Source organism: Kryptolebias marmoratus, linkage group LG12 (assembly GCF_001649575.2).
Source record: "Kryptolebias marmoratus isolate JLee-2015 linkage group LG12, ASM164957v2, whole genome shotgun sequence".
Classification (NCBI taxonomy): domain Eukaryota; kingdom Metazoa; phylum Chordata; class Actinopteri; order Cyprinodontiformes; family Rivulidae; genus Kryptolebias; species Kryptolebias marmoratus.
Window position 1 is genome coordinate 16,024,354 of NC_051441.1, and position 26,206 is coordinate 16,050,559.

Here is a 26,206-nt window from a genome sequence, read left to right on the forward strand (position 1 = left end):
GTGTGACAGGAAAGGCAGGCAGGGGTGGGAGTACATCAGGGATCCGCTCTGAAGCCCCACTTCTTGTTTGCAGTGCTGGCAGATGGTGAGCGGGAGAGCAAGGAGCAGGTGGAAGAGAGCCCGGAGAGGTGGAGGGAGGTATGCTCCGGAGACAAGAGGAATGAAAGTCGGTGGAAGCGAAGCAGAATCCGCCTGGGTGGATGAGAGGGAGGGAGGCGGAGCAATGAAGCTGCGAGGAGCGGCGGGGACAGAGGACAGGTGTGAGGCGAGACAGAGGCACGTTCTCTCTGAACACCACCTGTTAAACTGAAAAGGAAACCAAACAAACTTTACACACTTTTTCTCAATTATTAAAGAGAGTGGGTCTTTCTTATATGCCCACATGCAAATTGTCATGAGTTTATTCAGAGAAATAAGAAAAGAAAAAAAACATCTGACTGTAAGAGAAGTCATTGATTTATTTTTTTGTCTGTGCTAAAGTTCAAATAAAAGTAATATGTTGAAATCTGTTAACTTAAAAGCCAAAAAAACATGAAAACTCTGCACCAAAATGTGTCGAGGAGGCATTTCTGTTTCTATTTTAGTTGAAGCACATTATTTCTAGCAGTCATAAACAAATAAAAATACTTTAATTGTTGTTTGGGCTGTTGTTAAATCTTTGTATTTTTGGGCTCCTTATCGGTGTTTGTACAGTTCAACCAGAGACAGTTGGGGTCTGAAGTCTGTGATGCTGTGTGGGTCAGAACCTGAACAGTGTGGGAACCAAGGTATATTTGTTGGGACTGAGATGTTGTGGAAAGCCACCAGAGGGCGCAATAATCCTTGTTCATGTCTAACAGGAACCGAAAATTCAGGTTAACGCCTTTTCCTTCCTGCACCTTGTGTTTTTAGACAAAGAAAAGATAATTTTAGACAATATCAGTCTGTTTATTTTTCTAAATACACACTCTTACAAAAAAAAACATAACGTTACACTAGGTCTGAAAGACTTTCATTGTCCACAAATGCATTTATGAGTCTGACTATAAATATGAAATGATAGCTAGATGTACAAGATTTGTGGTTTTGCTGTGTTTAGCTACTCATGTATGTAAATGTGCAGACTGTTGAGGGTTCTGTGGGGTCTACAGGAGGTCCTGCTCGACCCAGACGGTCTTCTTCTGCTCATCCAGTATCCGGTCTTTGATGACCCTGATCAGGTCGTCCGCCCCCGCCCAGGACTCGGGCTCCAGGGTGGCGTACAGGCACGGGATGCCCTCCAGCTCCTTCTCTTTGGCCCGGCACAACCTCACGAACTCCTCCTCCGACTCCACGCGCAGAGGCAGCTTCCTGTGTGGACAGGAAACAGGAAGGAAGCAGCAGCGTGGTGAGTGGGGTAAACGTCAGGAACCCAGATGAGATCGTGTAGACACCATGCAGCGGCAGATTGACTGCTTCGCTGTCACAGATTTCACTCGCCGGGGTCGAGAATTTAGGGACACAGCCCGTCCCAGAGCATCAGGGTTTGGGGACAAACCTACAATCTTTTGGGATCTTTACTCAGAAAAACAAAAACACTAATAAACCAGTCTGGCTTTTTGACTAATTTCGTCAAAAGATAAAAACACACACGTTCATCCACTGAACTTATGTCACAAAGTCAGAGGCAAGAACGTGTCAAGGAAGACATTTATCCATTAGACGCCTTGATCTTGTCTCATGGAGACATAGTGTCACGCGTGATCTGACGTGTTTTAATTTGGAACAAAAAAAAATGAAAGACGAAGTGTGGTTTGCAGCCGTGTGGTTTCCGTGAACAGGTAGACCTGTGGCGGGGACTGGGTTTGGTTACCTTAACTTCTTGACATTTTTCTCGCAGATCTTGACGTAAATGATGATCGGGTAGATTTCTCTCCGCAGCAGGTCCTTGACGCAGCCCAGCTCAGCCTCCAGCAGGCAGTGTTTCCCCTGGTGACGGGGCAGAAAGACAGCGGCACTTTAAAACGACACGCAGCTCCAGGACGTGAAACAATGAGTCAAGGCCACGTTGCCTCATTGATCAGTTGGCGTCACCTCCCAGATGAGGTCACACAGTTTAACACGTAAAAGAAGCTGGAACACGTGACCGTTTCTGTGTTTTATTTATTTCTTTTACAGGAAGGGCACTCAGAAAGCCCTGCTGAAACTCGTTTCCACTCTTGAAGTAAGCTGACGCAGTGGTTTCTGACGGGACACCGTACGGTTGGTGCCCAGGCATGAGGCCGTTACTGAGATTTAAGCTAAAGTTTTAAACAAAGACCTCAGAATATGCTATGGGGATGACTCTCAGCTAATACCACATCAAATCTTAGCTCAATATCTGTAAAATTGACGGGGTTAGAGCTAGTTTTGTGTTTGCAAAGGTTGATTAGCTGGGGTGGTCATCTTGAATCAATGTGCCTGAAAAGGTTTATCAGTTGTTGATGTACATCCAATATTTATGTTCTGACAGTCTCATTAAATTAGTCCAGTGGTTCATGAGATATTTTGCTAACAGACCTACACACACACAATGTTTTTGTGGTCTGCTACCATGATAGAAAAACATTATTGTTCGGTAATTCATATAGACAATAGAACATAACCACTGGAACCAGTGGAACATAAAAACATTAAATTTGCCTGTAATTAGAGGATGGTGGCAGATTTATTAAAACACAAAGAATAAACCTTCCCATAGAGTGAATCTCCTCTGTGAAAAACAAGAATATGGTTTCAAAGTTACACACAAAAAGGTGTTTTCAACTCAAACTCGTCACTGGCACTAATGTCTTCTTTCTTTTGAGCTTGGTTAGTTTTGGACAAACTTGCTAAAAAGCACCATTAGAAACAGCACCTGTCAGGTGGAGGTCATAAATGCAGGTACTCATGCACACACACAAACACACACTCACACACACACACCGTGATGAAAACCTACTTTGGCAGCGACGGCCTCGATGTTTTCTCGGGTGATGCATTCGAACGTGGCCTGCTTCTCCTTGTAGTGAATGAAGGGCTCCACGTTCTGTTTCAGATGAAACTCCTCCTTGGACAGGGTGTCTGGAAGACAAAACCGACTGTCTTTTACCCACATTTTCCCTGCAGTGAATCACCTCACTCGAAGTACAATGTGGAGTCTGAAAAAAATCTGTCACGTCATCCCAATGCACCGTCACGCCGCTTATCAACTAGGCCATCTCCCAGCCTTCACTGTCTTTTTTGGTTACACCTTTGAACGTTTACACCACAGAACTGAACACAACACCCGACTCCAGTTCCCATAGTGGATTCATTCACTCCTATTAAGACCCTCCCAACCTTTTGTTCTCCAGCTAGTTTTTGTTTGATTAAACCCACGGGCTAGACAATTTAATTATACGAAATTTTCAAATGTCCTCATGCTGGGAACTTCTTTAGTTCAACCATCCCACAGCAACTTGGTGTACTCTGATGAACTTCCTGTTAGAAAGTCAACAGATGGTTCCTATTTTGGTCACACCCTGCAATATTGACGACAGGAGTCCGTCAAGGATGTGTACTCAGTCCTTTGCGCTTCGCTTCGCCGATACATGACAGTTCTGATCAAGTTAATGGCTCCTCCTTTCAGAGGGTCAACGAAACAAAGGTTTTGGTTGTCCACATCACCGAAGCTCCCTCCTGGACTCTCAGCATTGGACACCTGGTCAAGAAATCTATGTAGAGGATGTGCGCTTCAGGGTGCGAGAATTCCCCTTACCGTTCTCACCACCTTTTACAGGGGCACCACTGACAGCAGCCTAATTACACTACTTCTTGGTATCGCAGCTGCAGTGACAAGAAGACCCGACAACGTGCATTGAGAATGACTGATAGAGTCTCGCCCCCAGAGATCATTTTTATAGATTAAAAAAAAGCCCCCAGTATTGTGAGAAATCCCTCTCATTCCACCCACAAACTGTTTAACCTCCTGCCATCTGGAAAACAAGACCATACATGGTAAGAGCAATCAGAATGTGCAACAGCTTCATTCATCACTCAATAAGGCTGCTAGTTTTCCACTAACACTCATAAAACACTGGTGAATAAGAGCAACAGTTTTGTTTCTCATCATAGATTTAAATATGTGTCTAATTGTGTTTGGTCGATTGTTTGTAACAATGCTTGTTGGCCATAAATCGTGTACCGTTGAAAAGCATGTTTATTTACCCCTAAATGGAACCACATTTGTGAGGGGTTGTTGTGGGGCGAGCAGCAGAGGTAAGTCTGTTGGTTGCACCCAAGAAAAACTTGCCAATTAGCTTATTTTTCAACTGCATCTTGGTATAAACCTCTGATGACCCAGGTGCTGGCAATCAGCTGGCACCTGTGAGCATGGACCCTGCTACAGTGGTTTCTGCTCCAAGCACGCCACATTTGATTGATCTGGATAGGGCCTGTACTGTATATGGTAACTTCAAGCTGGAGAGCAGCATGATTAAGGAGGCACCAGACTGCTGTGGCTGTGTATGGTTCTTCCACATGCTACCGAGGCCCTTGTTTGTTAAATGAATAAATTGTTAAACTGCTAATATGTCTTGTTTCTTAAGACTGCAATCATCTAATCCAATAAATGACACCAACCAAGAGGCAATAGCACAATAGGCTGTTTTATCACAATTTCAGGACAAATAAACAGGCTTTTACAGAGATTTTTTTTCTTTGCCAAGGAACACTTTCACAGCAAAAATAATAATAAAAGAAACACAAATTTTCTTACTTTTTGAGGTAAGTTTTCACAAGAAATGACAAAATAAAACGCCTGTTACTTTCCATCCTCCACTGACCTGGTTTGCAGATATTGAAGTCCATGGCTGCCCCCATGTTCAAGATTTTCTGGATAATGGTTTTGGCCAAAGCGGTAGGAGTGAACAGAACCGGTCTTCGTCTCTGGGCCCGCTGAGGGGTGACGGGACTGTAGGGGATCAGGTTCAAGCCTCTGCTCAGATCGTTGTCCTGGTCAGCAATGTCTGTTTGGAGAAAGAGGAGCACAGTGACAGACTCACTGTCAGAAAGACAAGCTGATTAAAACTGGTCCACCGACAGGACTTGGATTACCTCTTCAGGTAAATTATCGGATATATACCCTAAAACAGTTTAGACTTATAGTGTTAAAAAAACACAGGCTCCACGGTACAACTTCTATTTCTCACTTCCTAAAACTCCGAAAAGCCCCTCTATCTTTCCGTCCTCAGCACTGAGGATACAACTTATTCTTATTAGACTATTTCAGCTTCTATTTGCCTGAGCAAAGCTTTACTGTTCCTCCTTTCTTTTATAAGAACACCACAGGGATTTACGGTCAGGGTCAAATCAGGTGACATGCCAATAGTTTCCTGCAAGCTTTTGGGACAAATATCTATAAACATTTTCACCTCCCTGCAACTCATTCAGCCCATATCATTTCACAACCACTGCCATGCTTCTCTGTTGGGTCATTTAAAGGGGTAATTCTGGTCAGGACCAGAAGCTTTGTGCATCTTAGTGAAATATTAGTAATTTCACTTAAAAAAAAATCCCCACAGAAGTACACTGAGATCTCTTCAATTACTTCTCTTTGAAACTTCCTCTATTTTTGTCTCGTTATGCTACTTTTATTTTTATCTATCGTTCCGCTACCTTTAGCTTTGAACTAGCTTTTTGCTACTTTTGTTTCTTTTTTAATCTAGCTAGCCTTCTGCTAGTTTCAGTTAGCCTTTTTATACTTCAGTTTTTAGCGAACCTTTTCCTGCCTTACTAGTGCTTTGCTTCTTTTAGCCTTAACAACTCAATTTCAGCTTTTGCAGCAAATTTCGGCAGTCGTTCAGGACTCTGGATTCATGCTGCATTCTTATGGAAAATTCCATTCTTAGTTTATCATTATTTACCAGTTAATGTCATTTAACAAAAGTGTCTTTATTTCTATTGTACATACAGTGAGTCAAAATATATATATATATATAAGTTTTCTATTTTCAAAATATAGTTTTTTCCCCTTTTAAGTAATCTCCAAACTGTTTCATACCATTTTCTAAAACCTTCAGTTTAATAATAATTGAGATTTTAAATAGATTTAGTATTTTTATTCAGCCTTCTCTCAAATATGTTGCCCATAAATGAACTTGCAGAACATTAAAGCCCTTTAACTCCTCCCATTTGGACTCCTTTTAGTGTCTCTGGCGCCATTTTATTGCAGCTCTGTCTTGTTCAAGTTGGGTTTCTGATATCACGGTTTTAGCTTTGTGCTCTTTTTGCCCCCTTTTTTTTTCTTTGATCCCCTCCTATCTTCAGACCCTTCAACTTTCATTGTTTCATTGACTCCACGAGGCCGTGAGGCTCTAGTTATCGGCTGAGCTAAATTCGGCTCCTCTGACATGTCGGCTGTTCGGCGCAGACATCAAGAGACGTTTCACCTGCTTTCATCTTTAACACTCCCCACTACACCGACTTTTATTTTCTGTTTGCTGTTTACTGCAGCTGCTTTCAAGGCTCAGAGTTCAGCTGACTTTAAGTTTGAGCTTGTACACCCAAACTGCACTTCCACTTCCTTTTTTTTCTTTTTTCTAATTTATTATCTAACCTATCGGCTGCCTTCAGAGAGCTCTGTGACAAAAACCTCACACATAAGTTAACACCGAAACATCTTGTAGTGGTTACAACTTCTAACACTCCTCCTTTTAGTAGCTAATCTTCAGCTGTTGCTTTTAATAAAGCTGCTGCGCCGAATGTGAGGTTTGAAAGCTGTGCTTGGTTTCCTCACCTTCTTGTTTCAGGATCTCAAAGCCTTGTCGTGGTAGTGATGCGCTGCCGGAGTTGATGATTCTCACACGTTCGTTGCTGTTCATTCGCTTGTACTTGATATCCACCCTGCTGACGAACTAGAACAGCAGCAACAACAAAAGTGTTCATTTCAGCACATTTATTTTAGGAAAAAGTGAGAGCAGCTTCGCCTCGTAGCTCTGAGCAGACGGTTTGTTTGCTCTTCCTTACCTGCAGTATCTGACTGAGGAAGATGCTGGCTCTGGACAAACGGGGACTGGCTTTAGGATCAGGAGAGGAGCTGGATTCTTCCGCCTGTAGAATGTTCTAGACATGCATGAACACGAGACAAGTTACAACTCTGCTTCTGTGACACACAGTTTGACCACATGCTGTGGCTACTCGTTGCACAAGATCTTTGCTTGAAACCTCAGCATTAGCTGTTGGTGTCAACACTGTTTTACCTCATAAATCAATGGACGGATTTTAATAAAACCTACAGAAAGCAACCCCTGGATGTACCTCTATGACTGATCAACTTTTGAAGTCCATCCAACTCAAGATGGCCACCACAGCCAGGCAAAATCAGCAAACACAAAAATGGCTACAACTCAGTTAGTTTTACAGATGTTAAGCCAGAGTTTGCTGTGGTAGTATTTTTGTTATTTAAAAGGTTTGACTAAAATGGCTGTAACACCATCATTTTTGAACATAAAATGGTCTCAGTTTTAAACCCCAGGCACAAACGACACTAGTAAGCTACATTTTCCACTTTGTGTTTCCTGTTGAAACCATTGTTCAGTTATTGAAACAATTCTTAAACATCATGATCAAATATTACACACCTAAAAGAAAACCAATAAAATTTAAAAACTTCAGAGAAAGGACTCTTGGCCTTTTTGTTTTCTAAAATAGTTGGATGTAAAGCAGTGTGCTTCCTACTTTAGATGACTTATAGATGGCATAAAAAAATGTTAGTTTGTGCACATTAAATAGGAACATGGAATATTATGTAACTTTCTTTAGCCAAGTCATAAACTAAATCAGACTGATCCTTACCCTGCTGTTGCGATGGATTTCATTCTCTTCTTTGCCGCCTCGACAGACAAACTTCTGAATCTTTACCAGGAGCAGCTGCTGCGCCCTACAGTCACAAACATTTACAAACACGCACTCAGAGAAACGTCAAATACAGGATTTTGTACAATAAATCAGACCCAGTTAGACCCTAAAGCTGCTTTCTGTGCTTCTCCTGACAGAACAGATGATGCGATAAACCTAGAAGCTCCCATCTACAACATTGGAGGGTCTGTTCGAAAAGGAGCTGCTCGGTACCGTGAGTTGCTGGGTATGGTGCCTCGTTCGGACAGGTCAAATCCACTGTAGGGGTCCACGCGGGCGCACAGCCACTCGCAGCGGCCCTGATGCCTGGTGTCCAGCACGTGCACCACCTCGTCACAGCGAACGCACAAAGGGCAGCTGTCCGACTGGCCATAGATGTTCAGATTCACGCGTATGTAGAAAGAGTCACCCGACGCTAATGTGCCGTCAGCCAGGTCCCTCTGGAGGCGACGATACGCTGGAAAACAAACACACGGTTGCATTTACAGAAACAGTCCAACTCACAGGTTGGCCTCTTACATAGATGTTTGCCTACCAGTTAACCCCTTCATCACTAGCGACCCCTGTACCGTTGGCATGTTATTTTCAAGCATAATTTTTAAAAAATAGGCCTAGGGACTAAGGAGTTAAAGTCCAGCTGTTTTAGACTTTACTTTAAAGTCAAAGGCATCCAACAAAAACCCAACTTACAGTCAAAGTTGGCCCGATAGTGCAGCTTGATTGGTCCAGAGCAGTGCTGCAACGTCCAGTGGGCCTCCTCCTGAGTACTGGTGTCCAGTGAAATGCTTTGGTTTTCCCCTCGTATGCACCCTTCCAGCTGGTGAGTCGATTAAAGCAAAAACAAATGCTTTCAGAAAAAAGAAGCCGAATAGTCGCTCATTCTCCTGGAACCGATCACGCATGTTTTCAGCTCCTCTCGGTTTGTTTAGCTGAGGTTGAACTTGATTTGCAGCCACTGTGAGAACGCAGTGAGTTCGCTCCGTACCAGCAGGAGGTGTTGGCCCTCTCGCAGCCCTGCTTTCTCAGCGTTGGATCCCGACTGGACCGACGAGATGAAAATCCCTCTCTCATTGCCGCCAACCAGCGTAATGTCCTTCAGGAGGTTGTCGCCCAGCAAGGACACCTCCTGGACCGGCTTCACGGTCGCGCTGATCCTAGAGAAGGACGACAGGGACGGGCGGAATGGCCTGCACACAGATTTGCAAGAACAGAGGTGAGCATCAGCAGAAGGTATTTGTACAAAGACATTCTTGGCTATGTAGGTGTAAGGGGTTACTGGGCTGTACCTCTCCAAAGAGAATTTTCTGAAGATGTTGTTGACCTGCTCCAGATCGTAGGTGTCCATCCCCTCTGATTGGTGGGACGAGGAGGAGGAGATCACAGAGTTAGGGCCATCCTCTAAAGAAAGCCAAACAGAAGAAAACAGACAAAAAGGTCAACGAAGAGACTAACTTTACAAAACGGGGTCGACAGAAGAAGTTACTTAGATCAAAAACATTGTGTTATTTTTGAACAAATTTAAAAGAGCATTACCGCCTTCCATTTCCATGTTGTCGCTATCTGAGAGGCTGCGAGAAACAAAACACCAAACCTTTTAGTGATTACGCAAATCAAAGCATTAATACAATCCAATGGTACTTTATACTCACTTACAAAAAAGGTAAGCACACAGACCAAGTGTTGAAGGTTCATGTTACCGTATTTCAATGGTTACAATATCAGATCAAATGGATAACAGAGTTGGCAGTGCGAGCACACTGCTGGTCCCATGTCAGTAGGGACCTGAAACAAGTGGTGTCTCTGTGCTGAGCCGAGTCATTCAGCCATTATATCCTCTCCTGCAGCAAGTTGGTCTACAGCTGTTGAGACTGGCCCTCGTGATCCAACAGATCAGCTCTGGGTCAGAGTTGACATCCAAGCTGATTCCGAACGTTGGACTGAGAAAAGATGGTGGGACCTGGCTAACCATAGGAAGACCTTACCATGACGCAGGCCGTCTAGGAGGGGTAAGACATGTCACTGACTTAACAAGGCGCTGTCAGGGTCTCTCAGATCTCTACCGGAGGTGACTTGAAGTCAGAACCGATGGTTCCCCACACTACCAGGAGTAACACTGCTGTGTCTCTCCACAGCCTTGACAGGATTGGTATTATACAACACTGCCTGTCATCAGTTCATGCCTACTGGTTATGGCATCACTCTTGTGTTATTGACCACCTATGTACACATGGATAACTGAACTCCTTGTCCAGTTGATGGCAGACTTAGTGCGCCATGACACGATGTGTTGTAATAACTCCACTACCTGTGTGTTGATGGCGGGTGCTGAGGTCATGGGATTCTGCAATGCTTGGCGCACAATCCTCTCTTGGTGTGTGGTCTGTGTTAGGTGACTGGAACCTACAGGACATTTTTTGGGTATGCTCATGTACCTATTTGTTCTGACATCAGGCCACTGAGACATCGGTATGCCCCACATGCCGGACAATAGAAAGTTACGACCAACCAGCCTCATGCAAACCCACAATGTGACCTCATCGGACTCTATCAAGCTCTAATAAAGCTGTCTAATGTATCTACAAGGCATCCCTCGTTCGATCCTCCCTCACTGTTTTAATTGACTGCTGGATGCTCTGACAACTACCTGATATCACTAATGAGCTGTTCTTGCTCCAGACCTGGCAGCTCCTTGCAAATCAAGTCATTTACACGCTCATCGCTTGTCTGCACGTGGACCAAATTATGTCCAAATCGCAGCGTTCCTTCTGTGTGCTTAACACTTTTTTGTCAGTGAGTGTATAAAAGTTAATATTATTTGAGAAACCAACTGCTAATTGTCTGGAAGAAACCTGTTTATTACCTGCGGGGGTGGAAGTCCTCTTCCTTTTCCCTCTCTCTGCGATACAGAGATGCTTTCTCGGGCGGCTCTGGGACAATGGACAGGTTGCTGTCGTTCCGGCAAAGCTGGAACTTTTAGAAATGAAAGATACCGAACATTTTAGCTCAAACCAAACAAGCCAGTGAACAAGTCTGTGCAATACTGTCCTAAAAGCAATGAAGTTCAAGGTTTTAAGAATACAAAAATGAAGTTCAAACAACTCAGCCTCACTATGTTGGGCCTGTGCTGCTCGGCGGTGGAGTGTGCGTGATGGGCGGGGTACGGGGATGGCGAGGAGGGCAGCAGCGGGGGAGCCGAAGACGGAGGATACGTGGGGGACATCGGGAAGCTAGGCGAGGGCGGGAGAGAGTTGCTGCCGTTCACGTTTGGCATCTGGATGTCAAGAAAATCTCCACCGTTGGCGGCAGCCGCGGCTGGAAGGTGGAAAACAGACGCAGCTTGAGGAAGGGCCTTTGTTAAACACCAAGTGAAAGTGACCCTCGTGACCTGCGTACCTGCACGCTGACTGGCGTCTGAGTTCATTTGAACGTCTTTGAGCAAAGAAACTGGAGACTTAGCTCTGATCTGAATGACAAAATGTAGGTTAATTCAGTTAGAAACCTTTGTCTTTATGACAACACCTTTTCATACCCAACAATCTTAATGCACAGATGTATAGTTAATAAAAAAGTAATAATGAAAATGATTGATGTTAGCAGATCATTCTGTCTAGATGGCAAATAATTTAAAAAAGACATTCTATACATGTATTTCCCAGTAAAATAATACAAATTTGTGGCTAATATGACCACTACAGTTTAAATAGTTTATTGGCTGTCTCAATTAAAAGAATACATCACGACTACAGTTCAAACCAGATGTTTACAGATGTATAAAAGACAATAATTTTATTAAATCAGACTAAAACTTTTCCTGTTTCAGGTCAGTTAGGATTCCCAAAATTATTTGTATTTGTTAAATGTCCAAATAATGGCAGAAAGAATTTTTTCTAAAAATTTTCTGTTGCTTTCTTTAAAGTCACAAGTTGACATCCTTTTTTTAGCATTTGGCAGCGTTGTCTTTAAACTGTCTGACTTGGGTCAAACAGTTTGGGTTTCCTTCAAGCTTCTCTCAATAGTTTGTTGTTTTTGTCCCGTTCCTCCTGACAGAACCGGTGGAACTGAGTCAGGTTTGTAGGCCGCCTGAGATCAGGACCTTGTTGTCCTGAGTCCACTCTGTAACTAATGAGACAGGATGTCCATTTGAAGACACATTTGTGTCCAAGCTTTAACTTCCTGTCTGAGGTATTTAGATGTTGCTTCAATATTTCCACAAATTGTTCTTTCCTCCTGATGCAACCTGTTTAGTGAAGTGCACCAGTCCCTCCTGCAGCAAAACACCACCACACCATGATGCTGCCGCCCTGATTGGCTGATTTCTTTAGATTTTTCCCGTGATGTCAGACAAAGCAGCAGTGTCTTTAAGGTGTGCCTTAAGATACACTCACAGTTGTGCCTCCAATTAACTCAGATGTTGTTAACTAACCAATCAAAAGCTTCCAGAGCCAGAACATCATCATGTTAGCTTTTCCAAACTGTTTCAGGGCATAGTAATCTGGGAAGAAAGTATAAAGTTTTCTGTCTTATTATTCAGGCATTTAGCAAATATAAATAGTTTTGGGAATCCTAACCAACTTAAAACATGAAAGGTTTAGTCTGATTTAATGTCAAATAGTGAGAGAAAATGACTATATACCTTTTATAAGGTGTATGTAAACATCTGGTTCCAACTGTATATCTGTCTTAAATCTTGCTGTAGAAAACAGCAGCAGCCACAGATAATTGACTTGTAGAACAAATGAGCGCAGCTGACCCCTGCTTTAAGGTTGAGTCGGCGTTTCAGTCGGGGCTTTTCAGACTGAAACTTCTCCTCATGCGACTCATCACTGGACCACTCTGATTGGCCCTGCCCCTGGGAAACGATGGGGGGAGGAAGGTCCCTCAGTAAAGTCTGTGAATACCCAGAAACTTCTATGTAAATAACTATTAAAGTTGTCCAGGCAATAACAGTGACCAGGTGTCCGAGTCTGACCTGGTCCAGGGGAATGTCTTTGGACATCCTTCGAAGGCGACACTCGATTGTTACCAGCTTGGCCTCTTTGCGCACAATCTCAATGTGGAGCTCGTCCCTTTTCTCCTCCAGCTCTCTGATCTGCTTTCGGTATTTGTCTTTGTCGATGAGGCTCTGGGAGAACTGATGCTGGGCATCATCTCTGGCTCGAAATGCCTGCGAACACCATGAGCAAAAAAAAAAGAGGGGGAGCTACCGTCAGTCAGAGTGACAGAAATCTACGGGCGTGTTTGAGCGGGAGGGCGTTGTCACCTGGTCTCTCTCCTTCTCAACCTCCTCCAGCTGGGAATTGATGGTGTCAATGCGATTGCGATACATTTCACAGTCCTTCTGAAGCGAGGAGGACTTCAACTCGAGCTCCTCCTTCTCCTCCAAGTACTACACACACACACACACACAGGTGTTATTCAAGTTTACTAAACCGAAAAGGCAGGCAGACAAAGAGAAGTGCTAAAAGAGGTGAACGGTTTGTGTTTTTCTGCCCCTCTCTGCTTCATAATCGTACATTTAAACAAGCAGCTGGTCACATGACCACCAGTCATGGGGGTAAGGGGGGTCCACCATCTTTCACTGACCTCAAGCGTACAAAAACACACCACAGATTCCACCGTGTCATTATTAGAACCCTTTGGTCCACAGAGCAGTTCATGGTCAGCTCCATGACTGCAAGGAGCCCAAACCATCAGCCCTTCCACCACCGTGCTTCACAGTTGGTAAGAGGTGTTTGTGCTGCCAAACATGTTGCTGTGCATTATGGGTAAACATCTCTACTTCGGTCTCATGTGTCCAAAGGACGTCGTCCAAGGGGTCTTCTGAATCATTCAGATTCAATTTTCAATTAAGTCTTTTTCAGTTTGGCTTCATTTTTGTTTATTAAATCACAACATGGTGGAATCTATGGTGTGTTTTTGTACACATGGCGTCAGATTAAAATAAAGACCAGATCATTTGTTTACTTCCTTCCATGTAAAAGGAGGGTTGACCTTCTTCTCCTCCCGACTCTAGCTCCCGTGTGAATGTTGTTGTTAAATGGGTGAGCTGTGACCTTGTCTCGCAGCTCCTCTGCCTGTCTGACTTCTTCATGTAGGTTGTAGAGGCGGTTCACCAGATCCTGTCGGTCTTCCAGAGCTTCCTGTCTGTCGTGCTCCAAAATGTCAAGAACGGCCTTGTCTGATGCTGGTAATGGGCCAGGCTGGGTATAAAACACACACACGCGACACACTCGGTTAGGTATGAAAGACTAAAGCTGTGATGAAGTTTTTATCTTTTCTTTTTTTCATCCATGCTGTATGACGAAGAGAGGAAAAAATGAGTGTTATAGCGGTGACAAATATTCCACCACAAAGTCTGCTCACTTTTATTGTTTTGTCTAGCGCTCAGCTCTAATCAGCATCAGCTCAGCAGACACACAGCTTGAGGCCTGACAGCACACACACACACACACACACACACAGTGGAGTGTGTTAGCTGCTGAAGTCTCACATATTTGTGTCACAAAATTACAGCAATACCCATGCACTTGTCAGCTCCTTTGAAAGACTGCTAATTTTCTTTTTAGGGGCTCATTAAAACGGCTTTGTAAACATCCAATTTTGTGCCTCTTTCCGCGTACAAAGGCGTCAGTTGGGGCTGCACCTGTATGATGGACTGCAGCTCCTGCAGTTTGATCTTGAGCATTTCGTTCTCTCTCTCCAGCTCAAAGATCTGCTCTCTCTTTGGTCGATTCTCGATGTCGTTCTTCAGCTTCAGGCTCTGCCTCCTCTCCATCCGGAACTCCTCCTCCACCTTGTTCAGCTTGTGCTTCAGCTGATCGATCTACAAAAAAAAAAAAGCCAAATAAAATCCAGTAAAAATGCTTAATACCCTCTGAGCCATGACATCTTCTTGAAACTGTTCGTGTACGAATGCGTTTGTGGAACCTCGAGCTGCAGGTCTCGGCTCCTCATCACGGCCATGTTCTTCTCCTCGCTCAGCGTGGCGTACCTCATGGCCAGCTTGTAGTTTTCGTCCTTCACTCTCAGCAGCTCGTCACTGTAGGTGTTTCTCTCCTCTCGCAGCTTGTTGTACCCTGGACAACCAAGCGGACATGCAAATGACGACAACCAGTGCGGAGCGTTTGAACAGAAATGATTCAAATCTGATGACAAGTTTTGACTATTAATGAGGACTCCTTGACTAAAGAGAACCAGCTTATATCATCGAGCCACTTTGATTATGTTTGTTCAGTTTTGGGGGCACGCAAGTGTTATAAAACAAAGAACAAAAGTTTGCCATTTCTGTCAGAAAAACCACGTATGATGTAAAGATTTTCTCTGGAACTCTGTAGCTTTGAGGATTTGAGTTGTATTAATCGACCTGGGTCTTGGCTATGTTCAGACTAGCCTTTAGCTCGTCAATCAGGTCAGAATTGAGCTATTTCTCCAAACTAAAGTTGTTCAAAGAGCTATCTACAACAAATAGAATTTTTTTTGGATGTAACCCTTCCACTGAAGCTAACTTCAAACGACTTGAACTATCGCTTTAAGAGGACGAGCATTAAGTATTTCCTCCTCAAATAAGAAATTTGACAATTTTCTCATTTGCGTGACTGAAAACAGCAAGGCAGCTATGCCGGGCTGGCCAAATTGTCTTTTTCTTTTTCAGAAATTGTTTAAATATAGTTTGTGTGCCAGTTTGCAGAGGTTATCTGCACAGGGTGTTAAAACAAAGACCACAGTGTTCTAGTTTCATGACCTGCCTTTCGTGATTAAAAAAGAAAATATCTTTGTTAGACTCGACTGTGGTGTACCATGAGAGGTTGGAAAAAAAAACACATGTGAAGTGAGGTAGCAGTTTCAGATTTATCGTTCAGTTATCTGGATTTATAAGGAAATTCAGTGGAAGAAACAAAACTTTGATCGGTGTAATGCAGGAAATATAGGTGTGATAAAACTTGTGTTTTGTTTTTTTTTTACTTTGCTGGAAGGCTTGAAGCTCCTGATTAGCCAAGCTGAGCTTCTTGCGCTCATCTTCCAGCGTGCGTGTCTTCCTGCTGAGCTCTGCGTTCTGCAGGGTCTTGACTTTGGTGTGTTGCTGCAGTTTCACCACTTCGCTCATGAGAAACTGGGTCAAACCCTCTTGACCCTCCTCCACTGCAACAAAGAAACAGAAGACAGAATAACAGTGAGGACGCGTATCATATTTCACTGCGTGGGCTGCACTTATTGAACATCATTTTTTTATATTCTGACCTCAACCAGTGAAGCATAATGTGTGTCCATGCACACCTGTTTGCGTAGAAAAGTGTGTGTCTCACCTACGATGGTGGAGAATCGTCGTGTGGGCTCTTCTCCTGTCACCAACTTGTACAGTTCGGGGTAGTAAAACTCCAAACTCTCCAAAAAGGCCACATACCCCTGGCCTCCTTTAGTGCGAAGGATGTCAAGTAGACGGCCTGATAAAAGTTTGATTTATGTCATTTTTAATTTCTGCAATGGCTTACGTTTTCAAAGAAAAATGGACAGATAAGAAAGGTTGATTTTCTAATCAAATTCCTTATTATCTAAACACTGATAATTAAAAAAAATCACAGTTCTGCATTTACAACTTTCTGTTTACTTGTGCGGTTTGCTTTCGCATGGAGCAGCAGGGAGTTGAGGATCTCATCCTCGTCCTGTTCGTCCAGCACTTTGCACTGACGGAGGTACGGGGTGAGCTTTGCTGGGGTGATACCGCGACACAGCTCGTAGCGCTTGCACTCCACCTGGTCCCACATTGCGTCCACGTCTTCTGCGGTCTCAATCTCCATCTCGTGTCCACCTAAGGATGATTAAAACCAGTTGGGCTGATTTTGTGCAGGGTGCTCTCACGCATGATAATACCTCTCTAGAAAGAGTTCATCAGATTTTATCTATGACTTAGCAGGGGAAGCTGGGATACTTGTCACTTAACCATCAAATGGTTGCTCTAAACGGTAAAAGAAAAGAATGCCATTGTGTTGAACCGACAGCTTTCTTTTTAGTGTTGGAGTCAAAGTTAAGCAGAATTCTAAGAATGGCAAATCTGTTCACACACCCCAGCACTCAAACTGAAACTCAAAACACCACACAACTTAAAATAAACATCCGTATCTTGCTCAGCTATCATAAAGCATGTCAACTATTTTGGTTTATGAATAAATACAGTACCTTCTAAACTACTGATATTGGCACTAACGAGCTAGTGACAATATGCTAACGAGCTACAGCAGGTATTGGATTAGGGGGTCGATAGTAGTTTTTCATACAGGTTGATGTGTTTTTAAAAAAATAAAAGACAAGGTTTTTGAGTGACACTTTTGATTTAGGCCGTACTGTATACAGTATTTAATTAGATACATCGGGTTGCTAACTAAGCTAGCTGCGAGAATCTGTTCACGCCCCACCACTGATAATAAAGCTGAAAACACCACACAACTTAAAACAAACAGCTTTGTCTCCGTCAGGAATATGTGCAATAGATGGGTCATCTAACAGGACCATTATATTAGGACTATTGATCTTGTAACCATATTAAAACTAGAGACAGGACAGGAACCTGGAAGCTGAAGCCACAAAGGACAAGTCAACTGGCTGCAGCTCCTTAAAGAAAATACACATTGCCCGCTGACTTACATGCTAAAGTTTTAAACAAAGCCAGGGAGGTCCCAGCAGTTACACCATCTGTGGTTATAAGGGCCTTTGGTGATCTTCCAATACTAGGGCGAAGCTTCCTTTCATTTTATCAGGAAAGAGGATGCTACAAAAGATGTGCCATTAGGGTATCAGCTGGAATGAACCACTACTAAGAGGCTTAAAACCAAGGTGGAGAATTTGGTTGAGTGACTTAAGAAACTTTGACAAGACTCAGATTACAAGCTGCTTTTTGAGTACGGTTGTGAATGTTGAACTGCATCACTTTTCAGATGCAATTATATAGATCAGATTCGTGGCTGAACACAAGGTGCCTTGGTCATTAAGAAAGCAAAAGTTGTGCCTCCAAAAATAGTTACCATACAGGGATTTGAGTTAGCTGCAGGTGTTTTCTCCACAGCTGTAAGCAACATGCTGAAGAATGAGCTAGATATTGGTAAAGAGATAAATTCACAAGTAATTTTAGGATGTATCAGCGATGAAGCTTGAAGTCTTTTCTTTCAGCCTTCCCCAGAGGATTTAGGACTACTGAGCCAAATCCATGGCCCTACGTTTCTAAGAAGGAGAGTTTCCTTCAATGGGCCTCGAGCTAATTAGGTCTGAGTGGTTCTCAGGACCTAAGTTGCGATAGAAGAAAAAGTAGTCCCTCAAAAGGGAACTTCAGAGCTGCTAATGGGGCATCTTGAAGTCAAAACAGCACCAATCATGAAAACTGATGCAACAAGGCAACAAGATTTCTAACTCTGTCTGACAAGGATCTCAAAATGAGCCACAGTGATAAGCATCATTTCACAGATCCAGTGATTAGTCAGTAAGTCAAGTCAAGTCAAACTTCTTCATATAGCACATTTCAGCAACAAGGCGATAAGCAATAAGACCAAGAAATCAGAGGAAAGAGAGTTCCGCGTCTGCTCTTCTCAAGCTGCCATGTTTCCAGCAGCTGTCCCAACTGGACTCTCTTCTACATGTCGGTGTAACGAGGGTGAAAGGAAGTGCCTCTTGACCGACAACATGCCTGAGATCCTCCCAACAGAATGTCACATCCTTGAACATCGTGAAAGAACCAAATACCAAGTCAGACACTTGTCGATGGAACATACCGAAAGCAACAATGAACTGTAAGACTTATCAGATCCAGGATCAAACTTTATTGGAGCCGAGCCAGACGGGAAGGGTAAAATTCCCCAAAACAAGTGAACCAAGAGGAGTAAGTGTCTCTCTGGAAGATAAGCAGTGTGATTTCTGAATGAATTCCCCTGAGTGTGGAAGCAGCAGATTAGGACAGTGAGTAGTGTTCTATAAAGTTATGTCCATTATAAATAACAAACCTCTTCCAGGTGACAGTGATGATCTAAATAGTCAAGACACCCGGTAGCGTATTATAACTGCTACATGCAAAAACAGGGAATGGAAAATCCACGTTGAAAACCCAACTTTCAGTTTGAAACGCAGGTCTTTTTCGTTAACTCAGATTCATTAATTAAAACAAGCTCCTGTTTTTCATTGGGCAGACCAGTCTGAACTTGTACTAGGTCGCTCTCAGTATCTGTGCCCCTCGGTTGTGTCACGACGTCGTCACAATCATGTCCAAACAATGGCTGACGGAGAAGAGCTCAAGCACAGAACTAGCGAGCAGAAGGCAGGCAGGGGGCGAAAACCATACACCGCTTTATTTTTTTCCATAAACAAAACCCCGCTCACACGGCAGAGGCAGAGTGACTACAACAGGACAAAATCTAAAGAACCTATTTTGAAAATGGAAAGTGGGACGAACACAAATAGACCAAAATGAAATGGCAAGAGTCTGTAACAAGGAGCACACGCAGTATATATAGACTGAGGGAAGAAGTCAAGCATAAGAAGAAAAAAAAACAGATTTGAATCAAACACTGAGGCCAGATGTGTGGCAAAACAGGAAAAGAACGAATTGGAACTAGAAGCAAACCAGGTCTGCACAATCAAACAAGGAGAAAGCTGATCAGGACATAGAATATGGACACAAACGTAAGGTAAATGGTAACAAACATGACCAGAGCAGAAGACATAAATACATGACATTAACATCAAGCCCACAGACCATGACATTTTCAGGGTCTGACATATTACAATGTCAAAGTTTCCCTTTGACTATTGTCCTTTACAATGACTGCTTGATCCTACCAGATCTTTTTGCCACCAGTTACAGGTGACAGAAAAGTTAAAAAGGTGATTTAAAAAGATGCTGAGCGGGTTCAAACTCTGCTTTTTGATGTGATCATCTGCAAAATCAAAACAATGCCGGCAACCATTACGTTTGATTTTGATTGATTTGAAAAGCTGCCACTTATTACGGTCCTGGCAGCCTTGATTGTGTTCGACCAGGTCAGGTTTTGGAACAATCAGCCCCGAGCATCAAGTAGAACCTGCTTTTTACTTCGACGTCAGACGCACTGCGTGTGAAATCATCGAAAACTGCGGGTCGCGTGAGACCCGGCTTGAATCCAGAACTCCTTTGCCCCTGCTCTACGTCGCTTTCTTCAGGAAACTAGCACTTCTGGTCTATTTATTCGCGGCTCTTTCGTGAAGGCAGCTGACTGAAGTGCACTGAGGTCAAAAAAGCTGTTCTCAAGGGGACGAAAAAGGATGTTGCGTCACATTGTAATGACTGGAACGGCGCTGATTATAAAACACCTCTTTGCGAGGGGACAGAAAGGACATTGTATTGAGTTATACCTCCTGGTCTCCTTTCCAAAGCACTTTTATTTCTCCAAAACAAATTTTTCCCCCTTCTCTTATCACCCCTTTACTCCCACTTAAGCTTCTCTCCCCATCATTACACCCTCTCTTACACGTAAACACACACTGACACACACACACAGCATTTGCATACGCTCAGGTTTATGCATGCTACTCTACAATCCTGCTTTGTGAGTCACAGCCAACAGTTAGGCAAATCGAGGCTCCCTCATGTAAACACACACACACACACACACTTTCTGCTGCCTCAGTCTGCACTGTGCGCGTTCAGACACCCCACCAGCAGCTTGCGTTTTCACGGGGGCGTTTGAGTGATGAACGGTGGCTAAACGATGTCTGAGTTGCAAACTGCAGTCCGACACCGACAGAAGCATCACACTCCCTCTTTACACCCGGAGCTGCCATTTGTAACTGCAGCGTGCAGACGCTCGACACACACACACACACATACACTGCAGATGATGAAACCACAAACATGAAGACCAACTCACAGCCATTCTTGTGTATGCATGAGCACACACACACACACACACACACACACACACACACACAGACCCCTTAAGTAACCGCACACGTTTCCTCTTCTCTTATTTTGGACTTTGTTGCTGAGAAAGTTCATCCTTGCTTCCTCCTTTTCAAACCAGATGTGCATCGCAGCTCTCTTCCTCTATTCTTGTGTGGCGTTTCAGTTTGATGCTGCTGTGGTCACAGTTGTTGTGTTTTTGCTTGTTTTTTAGGCCTTTATATAGTACAATGCATGGGTTACATTTTTCTTCTCGTTTTTTTTTCCTTTCATCAAACAAACAAAAAGAAAAGGAAAAAAAAAGATGCAGCTCTACAGAGTCCCGTCTTGCACGATGCACAGAACAGGCGAATTGTTTCCATTCTCCTCTTTCATACCTTGCGATTTGCTGCTGCCTCACTTTGCTTTAGTCTCTTCTACAGAGCTCACCTACAGTAAACAGCCACCTAAATGCTGCTTTTTGCAGCCAAAAACATACTGTATGTCTCAGCCCCCCTTTTTTTAACGTTCTTTCTTTCTCTGTTTTGGAGAAGTCACTAAAAGCCACAAATTCACATCATTTTTATTCGGCATATTAACACCAACATACCAAAGGAAAATAATGACCACTACAATCAATATATCCAATCACTTTGATTGACCAAGAAGTTGTTGTTTTTTTACATATTAGGTGCAGAATTTGAAACTGACTATCAGCTTTCACTACAGAGCGTCAATGCTGATGTTTTGAGGTGTTCTTTATTGTTAAGAATTGAAAAAGAAAAAACCCATTTTGTCCGACATGTACTGTACATTTTATTTGTATGTGCTCCCATGGGACTTTTTCATCCCAAATATTCAATAAGATTTCAATTTTCCCATGAGATTTATGCTGGAAGGCAATAAAATGAGCCGAAAAAAAGGGGAACAGCTTTTCTTCTGTGTGCTCATGAATCAGCAGGATATTGTTGAGTTTCCCCCATGAAAATTTGGCAGGCAGACAGTTTTAAAAAATATATATATATTATTTTTAGTGCTTTAAAAATGTGCATGTGAAGGGCATGTTGTGCTCTTCACTGCTCCACAGCTCAGTTTAGAGACAAACATAACGTAATGACCACAAAGTCTCAGTTCTCGCCATTTGTGGAGGAATAAGAAAATATTAAAGAAACCCACATGAATGAATGAATGAATGTGTGGCTCCACGTCGAATTGCATCAGACATCTCTAAAAACACCTGTATTTAAGTAAGAAAGGACTATTTTCCATAATATTTGCTTTTAAAGTAACCAGGAATCATCTAATATGATCTCTGCTATCACTGAACGGTTCATTCCCTTCAAATCCTGTTTACTTTTCTACTTTTGCTACCACACAAAAACTTCTACTACCTACAATCAGTCAATCAAAAAATACCTCTGGGAAATTTACAGCCATCCACTGGTAACAAATCTGGTAACTTCTCTTCCTTTTGTTTCATTTCTGTCACTCCGTATCTGAGAAATCGAACCGTCCATCACAATATCCACCTAATCTACCACTGACTCATGCAGCGAAAGTGTCTGAGGTTAGATTATCATGCTGTTTGACATCAAACTAAATTCACCGACTTAGTGGATCTTTCTCCTGCTCCTAAGTTCAAACTAAAAGCTGCACAGTAGGTCAGAGATTTCACGTTGGCGCAAAACGAACAAACGCAGTGCCAGTGTCACAAAGGACCGCAGACGAACCACAAACTACAGGACGGGAATATATCTGGTGATCAGACTGGACTCCCTGAAGCGAGAGTGTCACTGCACTGAACTGTTGGTGACAAAATTGTGAACGGCGTTCAAGAGGAGGGCTCAAAAATGTCCGTAAACGTTCTCAGTTTCCTCAGTCCCGTCGCTTGAATTCTGAGCAACAGATTTTGTCTCCAAATAGTTGTGTCGTCGACTCGGGCAAACCAGTCTCGAATCTTTCTCAGTTTTGTCGCAGGTCTCTTGAACCTTTCTCAGGAGCTGCATTTTGGGAGCTCTCCGGGTAAAAAAAACACGCTAAGAATCAGTATTAATGTTCAAAAAGCAGGTGCAAATTTGCCTATTTTCATTTAAAAAGGGGGCTCCAATAGGTTATATTGTAGACGTGGGGGGTGGGCAGCCAATATGGCTACAAAGTCGGCCAAGGCCGGAACAATATGGTGTGGAGGTGGGTGAAAATAGGCCATGATTTTCAAAAACTGTCACGGCTCGCTGGTCACTCAGTTGCAACACTCAGAGTTCAGTGAGGCTGGAACTGAAAAAACTGCCTGTTTTCTTACAGTTTTGAATTGAAAACTGGTCTCCATCGAGTCCAGCCCGGTGAGACGCAGCCGTAAATGCTCTTAGCCAATATGGATTATAGAGGTCAAAATGCTGGACAGTGTTTCGGGCGCTGAGGAGTGAAAAAAATGTGCGCTTATCCTAACTAATATCATCATTGTGATATTCAGCAAAGAGGTTGCGTGTTTATTTTTTTTGCAGATCAAGAAATGCCTTTTCTGTGCGTGCATATGTAAAGAAATGAAGTGCATTTCTGGGGCGTATATGATGTACGCCCAGCGTTCGGGTTGGGTTTTCGTTACGTATACTGTGTAAGTTTTTACAGCGCCTTACAAGGATCGAAGGGCAAATGTTACGTTGCTGTTGTGGAGTTTTCTTCAGACTTTGGGTCTTCTTGCTGCTGCTTATCTGTAGCTCATACAGGATCTTTTTCCATGAGCTGGTAATGGCTGAATTGCAATTTCCTGTCAGCATCTAGCATCATGCTCTCACCCACCATCTTTTGGGTCTTCTACTTCTTCTTTTAGCTGATGCTCTCTGTAGCTTCATGGTAGCTGTGTTTGAACGGCATTGCGTGAGGCTGTGTATTCATTGGGTCACTGCTATGCTGCTTTTGTCATTAGGAAGCATACGTCACGTTTGCAAAATCTGGGGACACGACTGGTGAATCCGTGCCAACCTGGAGACGACGCTAGAGCATCAGATACGTGAAGTGGCGATGTGGCAGCCGTGTTTTTTCACAGCTGCAGAAACACGTGGCAGGTACGCCAAAGTGTGACGTGGCCGTAGCATCGTCCGACCCTGGCAAAACCAATCCAGTCCAAAGTCCAGAGTGCAGGACCAGGTCCGATCCTGCAGTGAGAGCTTACCGGTCTCAGACTGAGGAACAAATGCTTTGATGGGAAAGATATGATCTGTCCTGGTTTATAAACTGTCACAAAGGCTTCATTGTGAAGCAGAAGACCTGAAGAAATTTGATATCTGGGTTCTGTTTGAAGAGACTAACTGGACATTAGACGTTGACTCTTTGGTGGCTCTGTTTATGGAACAGCTTTTAAAAGCTGCATCAACCTTTCATATACTGTTCTGGTTATAGTTTTGAAGTCCATCGCAGGTGATCCACTCGTTTACATTCCTTTATAGGCAGTCTGAGTGCTGCATCAGCGTGAGGTTCCCACTAACTGGACCTCCTTGTCCCCTGCACCTGCTGCTGGAATCCCAAACACGCTGATAGCACCAGATTAAACCTCTGCGATGACAAACGTTCGCCGTGTGTGAAGCCAAACTAATTCCAGTTCTCACTTATGAGCCACTGGGACACAACAAACTGCTCATGAAGCAAAGCAAAACCTCTGTAAAGCTCTAACCTTTGATGACACACTGCAGGTTTTAGCTCTGTGGTGATAAACGAGGTGTGACAGCCTGTTTTTCCACTTGAACTGTCACACTTTTATCAGCCTTGTTTACGCTCAACTCTGAAGCAGCTAAACACACGAGAACACGTGAGGTTTCCTACCTGAGATGAAGCCAAAGATCCGCGTAGAAAAAAAAAATAGAGAGATTTGAAAATAAATGCTGTGCGCTCGCCTGATCCTTATAGTTGTTGTTTGCTTTCAGGGCATTCGAAAGCTTCAAAAAGCTCACTCCACGTAGACAGCAGCTCAAGTTGTGTCCATCTATCTTTTTGTTTTTTTAAAAAAAAAAGGATCAGAAGTTTTAAAAGAAAGCGGGGGGACACCTGGGGGCTGTGGCCCCGACCCGCAGCCTGGCAGACAGGAAAGTGAGAAGGGTTTGCACGAAGAGAGGCAGACAAGAGAGCGGAGGCGGAGAGTTCGAGCTCAATGGAAATAAGCTGTGAAAGGAAGAGAGCTGCTGAATCTGACATCTGCTTCTCCTCTGAGCTGAAACCGACCAATCAGAGCTCACGGCCGCTTCTTTCGCACCATTAGTAGTTTATTCGCCCTGTTTTATTGTTTACTCCGTCAGCTGGGCGACATCAACATCAAGCTCGTCTTGTTTTTCTTTTCCAAAAGACTTGCATCATTTCCATCATGATGAGGTTTAATTCCAACCAACCACAACGCGCCGCTCACACATTTGTAAAGCATGAGCAACGATCCAATTAAAGCAAAATACACATATAAATAGATGGGTAATTTAACAATGAACTTATATTATGTTGAGTTTAATTCTGATCATGGCTTAGCATGTTAGTATATAAGAATAATTTATTTCAGAGATGCCCACCTTGGATTATGTAAGCATATTTAAGCTAATTTTATGACATTAGTTTAACAAAAACATTCATGTGGTGAAATTTGAAGTAATGGCATTATTCTACGTAGGCTGCTCAACATATGATGAGCAACAGGAAGTTCTGAGGAGTTCATGCCATAAATCATGATAAGTCATGCCCTGACTTATTTAACATATTATATAATGTGACCAAAATTGGAATAGAGCAGCATCTTTGATCAGACTTTTTTTTTTCTTACATGAAGTGGTTTTGCTTGCTTAAGTTCCCTGTGTTATTTTTTTCCTTTGCGGACATCTTTTTTTGCAAACCATCAAGCCATTTAATTCTAGCCTATAATCAATAAATTGGCAGCTTTTTATTTAAGGTTCCTGTTTCAAATGTTGTATGGTTTATCAAAGCTTAAAACAGCCTGGGAATAGCAAATGCCACTTTGTATATTTGCAAACCTAATATTTGTATTTCATTTTTTAAATAAATCATTTCTGCAAACATTTTGTCAGCCTAATCTTCTTCGATCCTTAAGACTCCTAAAAGTTACAAACTTTACAGCCTTTTTGGAATCGGAATGGTTCCTTGATAGTTATATATTTTGAAACCTTGAAGTAACCCTTTGAATTTAAGGGTTAGATAATCCTTCATAACTGATTATTGAGGAACTGTGAAGCAGCTTGTGTAACTAAATAACCTCACCTTAGTAAAAAGCAGTCATATGTATATCCTGTTGAGACATGTCAAAATGTTTGCCGTGATGAAAAACGTCTAACGCTGCTGGTTTCAGTGAAGGGGAGAAAAAGGACCAGGTGTTTCTACATAAGGAAATCTTATGGTTTGTTTTGCATAGGAACAAACACACGTGATTAACATAATGCTCACGATCCT

The 26,206-nt window shown here is 43.0% G+C and overlaps 1 protein-coding gene across 3 annotated transcripts; it reads right to left on the reverse strand.

The window, feature by feature from the left end:
* Window positions 1-906: 906 nt before the first annotated feature.
* Window positions 907-24,929, reverse strand: card11 (caspase recruitment domain family, member 11). 3 transcript variants are annotated; one of them, XM_017416514.3, is made up of 25 exons: window positions 24,587-24,929; window positions 16,481-16,681; window positions 16,179-16,316; window positions 15,838-16,014; window positions 14,803-14,951; window positions 14,519-14,698; window positions 13,929-14,075; window positions 13,136-13,261; window positions 12,845-13,039; window positions 12,626-12,724; window positions 11,269-11,338; window positions 10,985-11,187; window positions 10,736-10,845; window positions 9,409-9,443; window positions 9,162-9,273; window positions 8,861-9,062; window positions 8,566-8,692; window positions 8,089-8,332; window positions 7,813-7,897; window positions 6,985-7,080; window positions 6,755-6,872; window positions 4,803-4,985; window positions 2,939-3,060; window positions 1,832-1,947; window positions 907-1,329 (listed from the first exon to the last, which is right to left on the reverse strand). In XM_017416514.3, the coding sequence occupies exons 2-25, from the start codon at window positions 16,668-16,670 to the stop codon at window positions 1,125-1,127; spliced, it is 3,429 nt and encodes a 1,142-aa protein (XP_017272003.1). In that variant the 5' UTR covers window positions 16,671-16,681; window positions 24,587-24,929; the 3' UTR covers window positions 907-1,124. The 3 variants fall into 3 exon arrangements, with proteins under 3 accessions (XP_017272003.1, XP_017272002.1, XP_017272004.1); XM_017416513.3 differs by having other exon boundaries at window positions 12,626-12,763; window positions 24,587-24,928; XM_017416515.3 differs by lacking the exon at window positions 12,626-12,724 and having other exon boundaries at window positions 24,587-24,928.
* Between the last annotated feature and the right edge of the window lie 1,277 nt (window positions 24,930-26,206).

What these genes read in the sequence shown, in the direction of transcription:
- card11 (XM_017416513.3), bottom strand. Translation starts at nt 16,670, where the DNA reads ATGGAGATTGAGACCGCAGAAGACGTGGACGCAATGTGGGACCAGGTG. An exon ending in GCTTCAAGCCTTCCAGCAAA is followed by an intron (nt 14,952 to 15,837) that starts GTAAAAAAAAAA and finishes TTGGTTGTCCAG; the next exon opens with GGTACAACAAGCTGCGAGAG. An exon ending in AAAAATGTCAAGAAGTTAAG is followed by an intron (nt 1,330 to 1,831) that starts GTAACCAAACCC and finishes CTGTCCACACAG; the next exon opens with GAAGCTGCCTCTGCGCGTGG.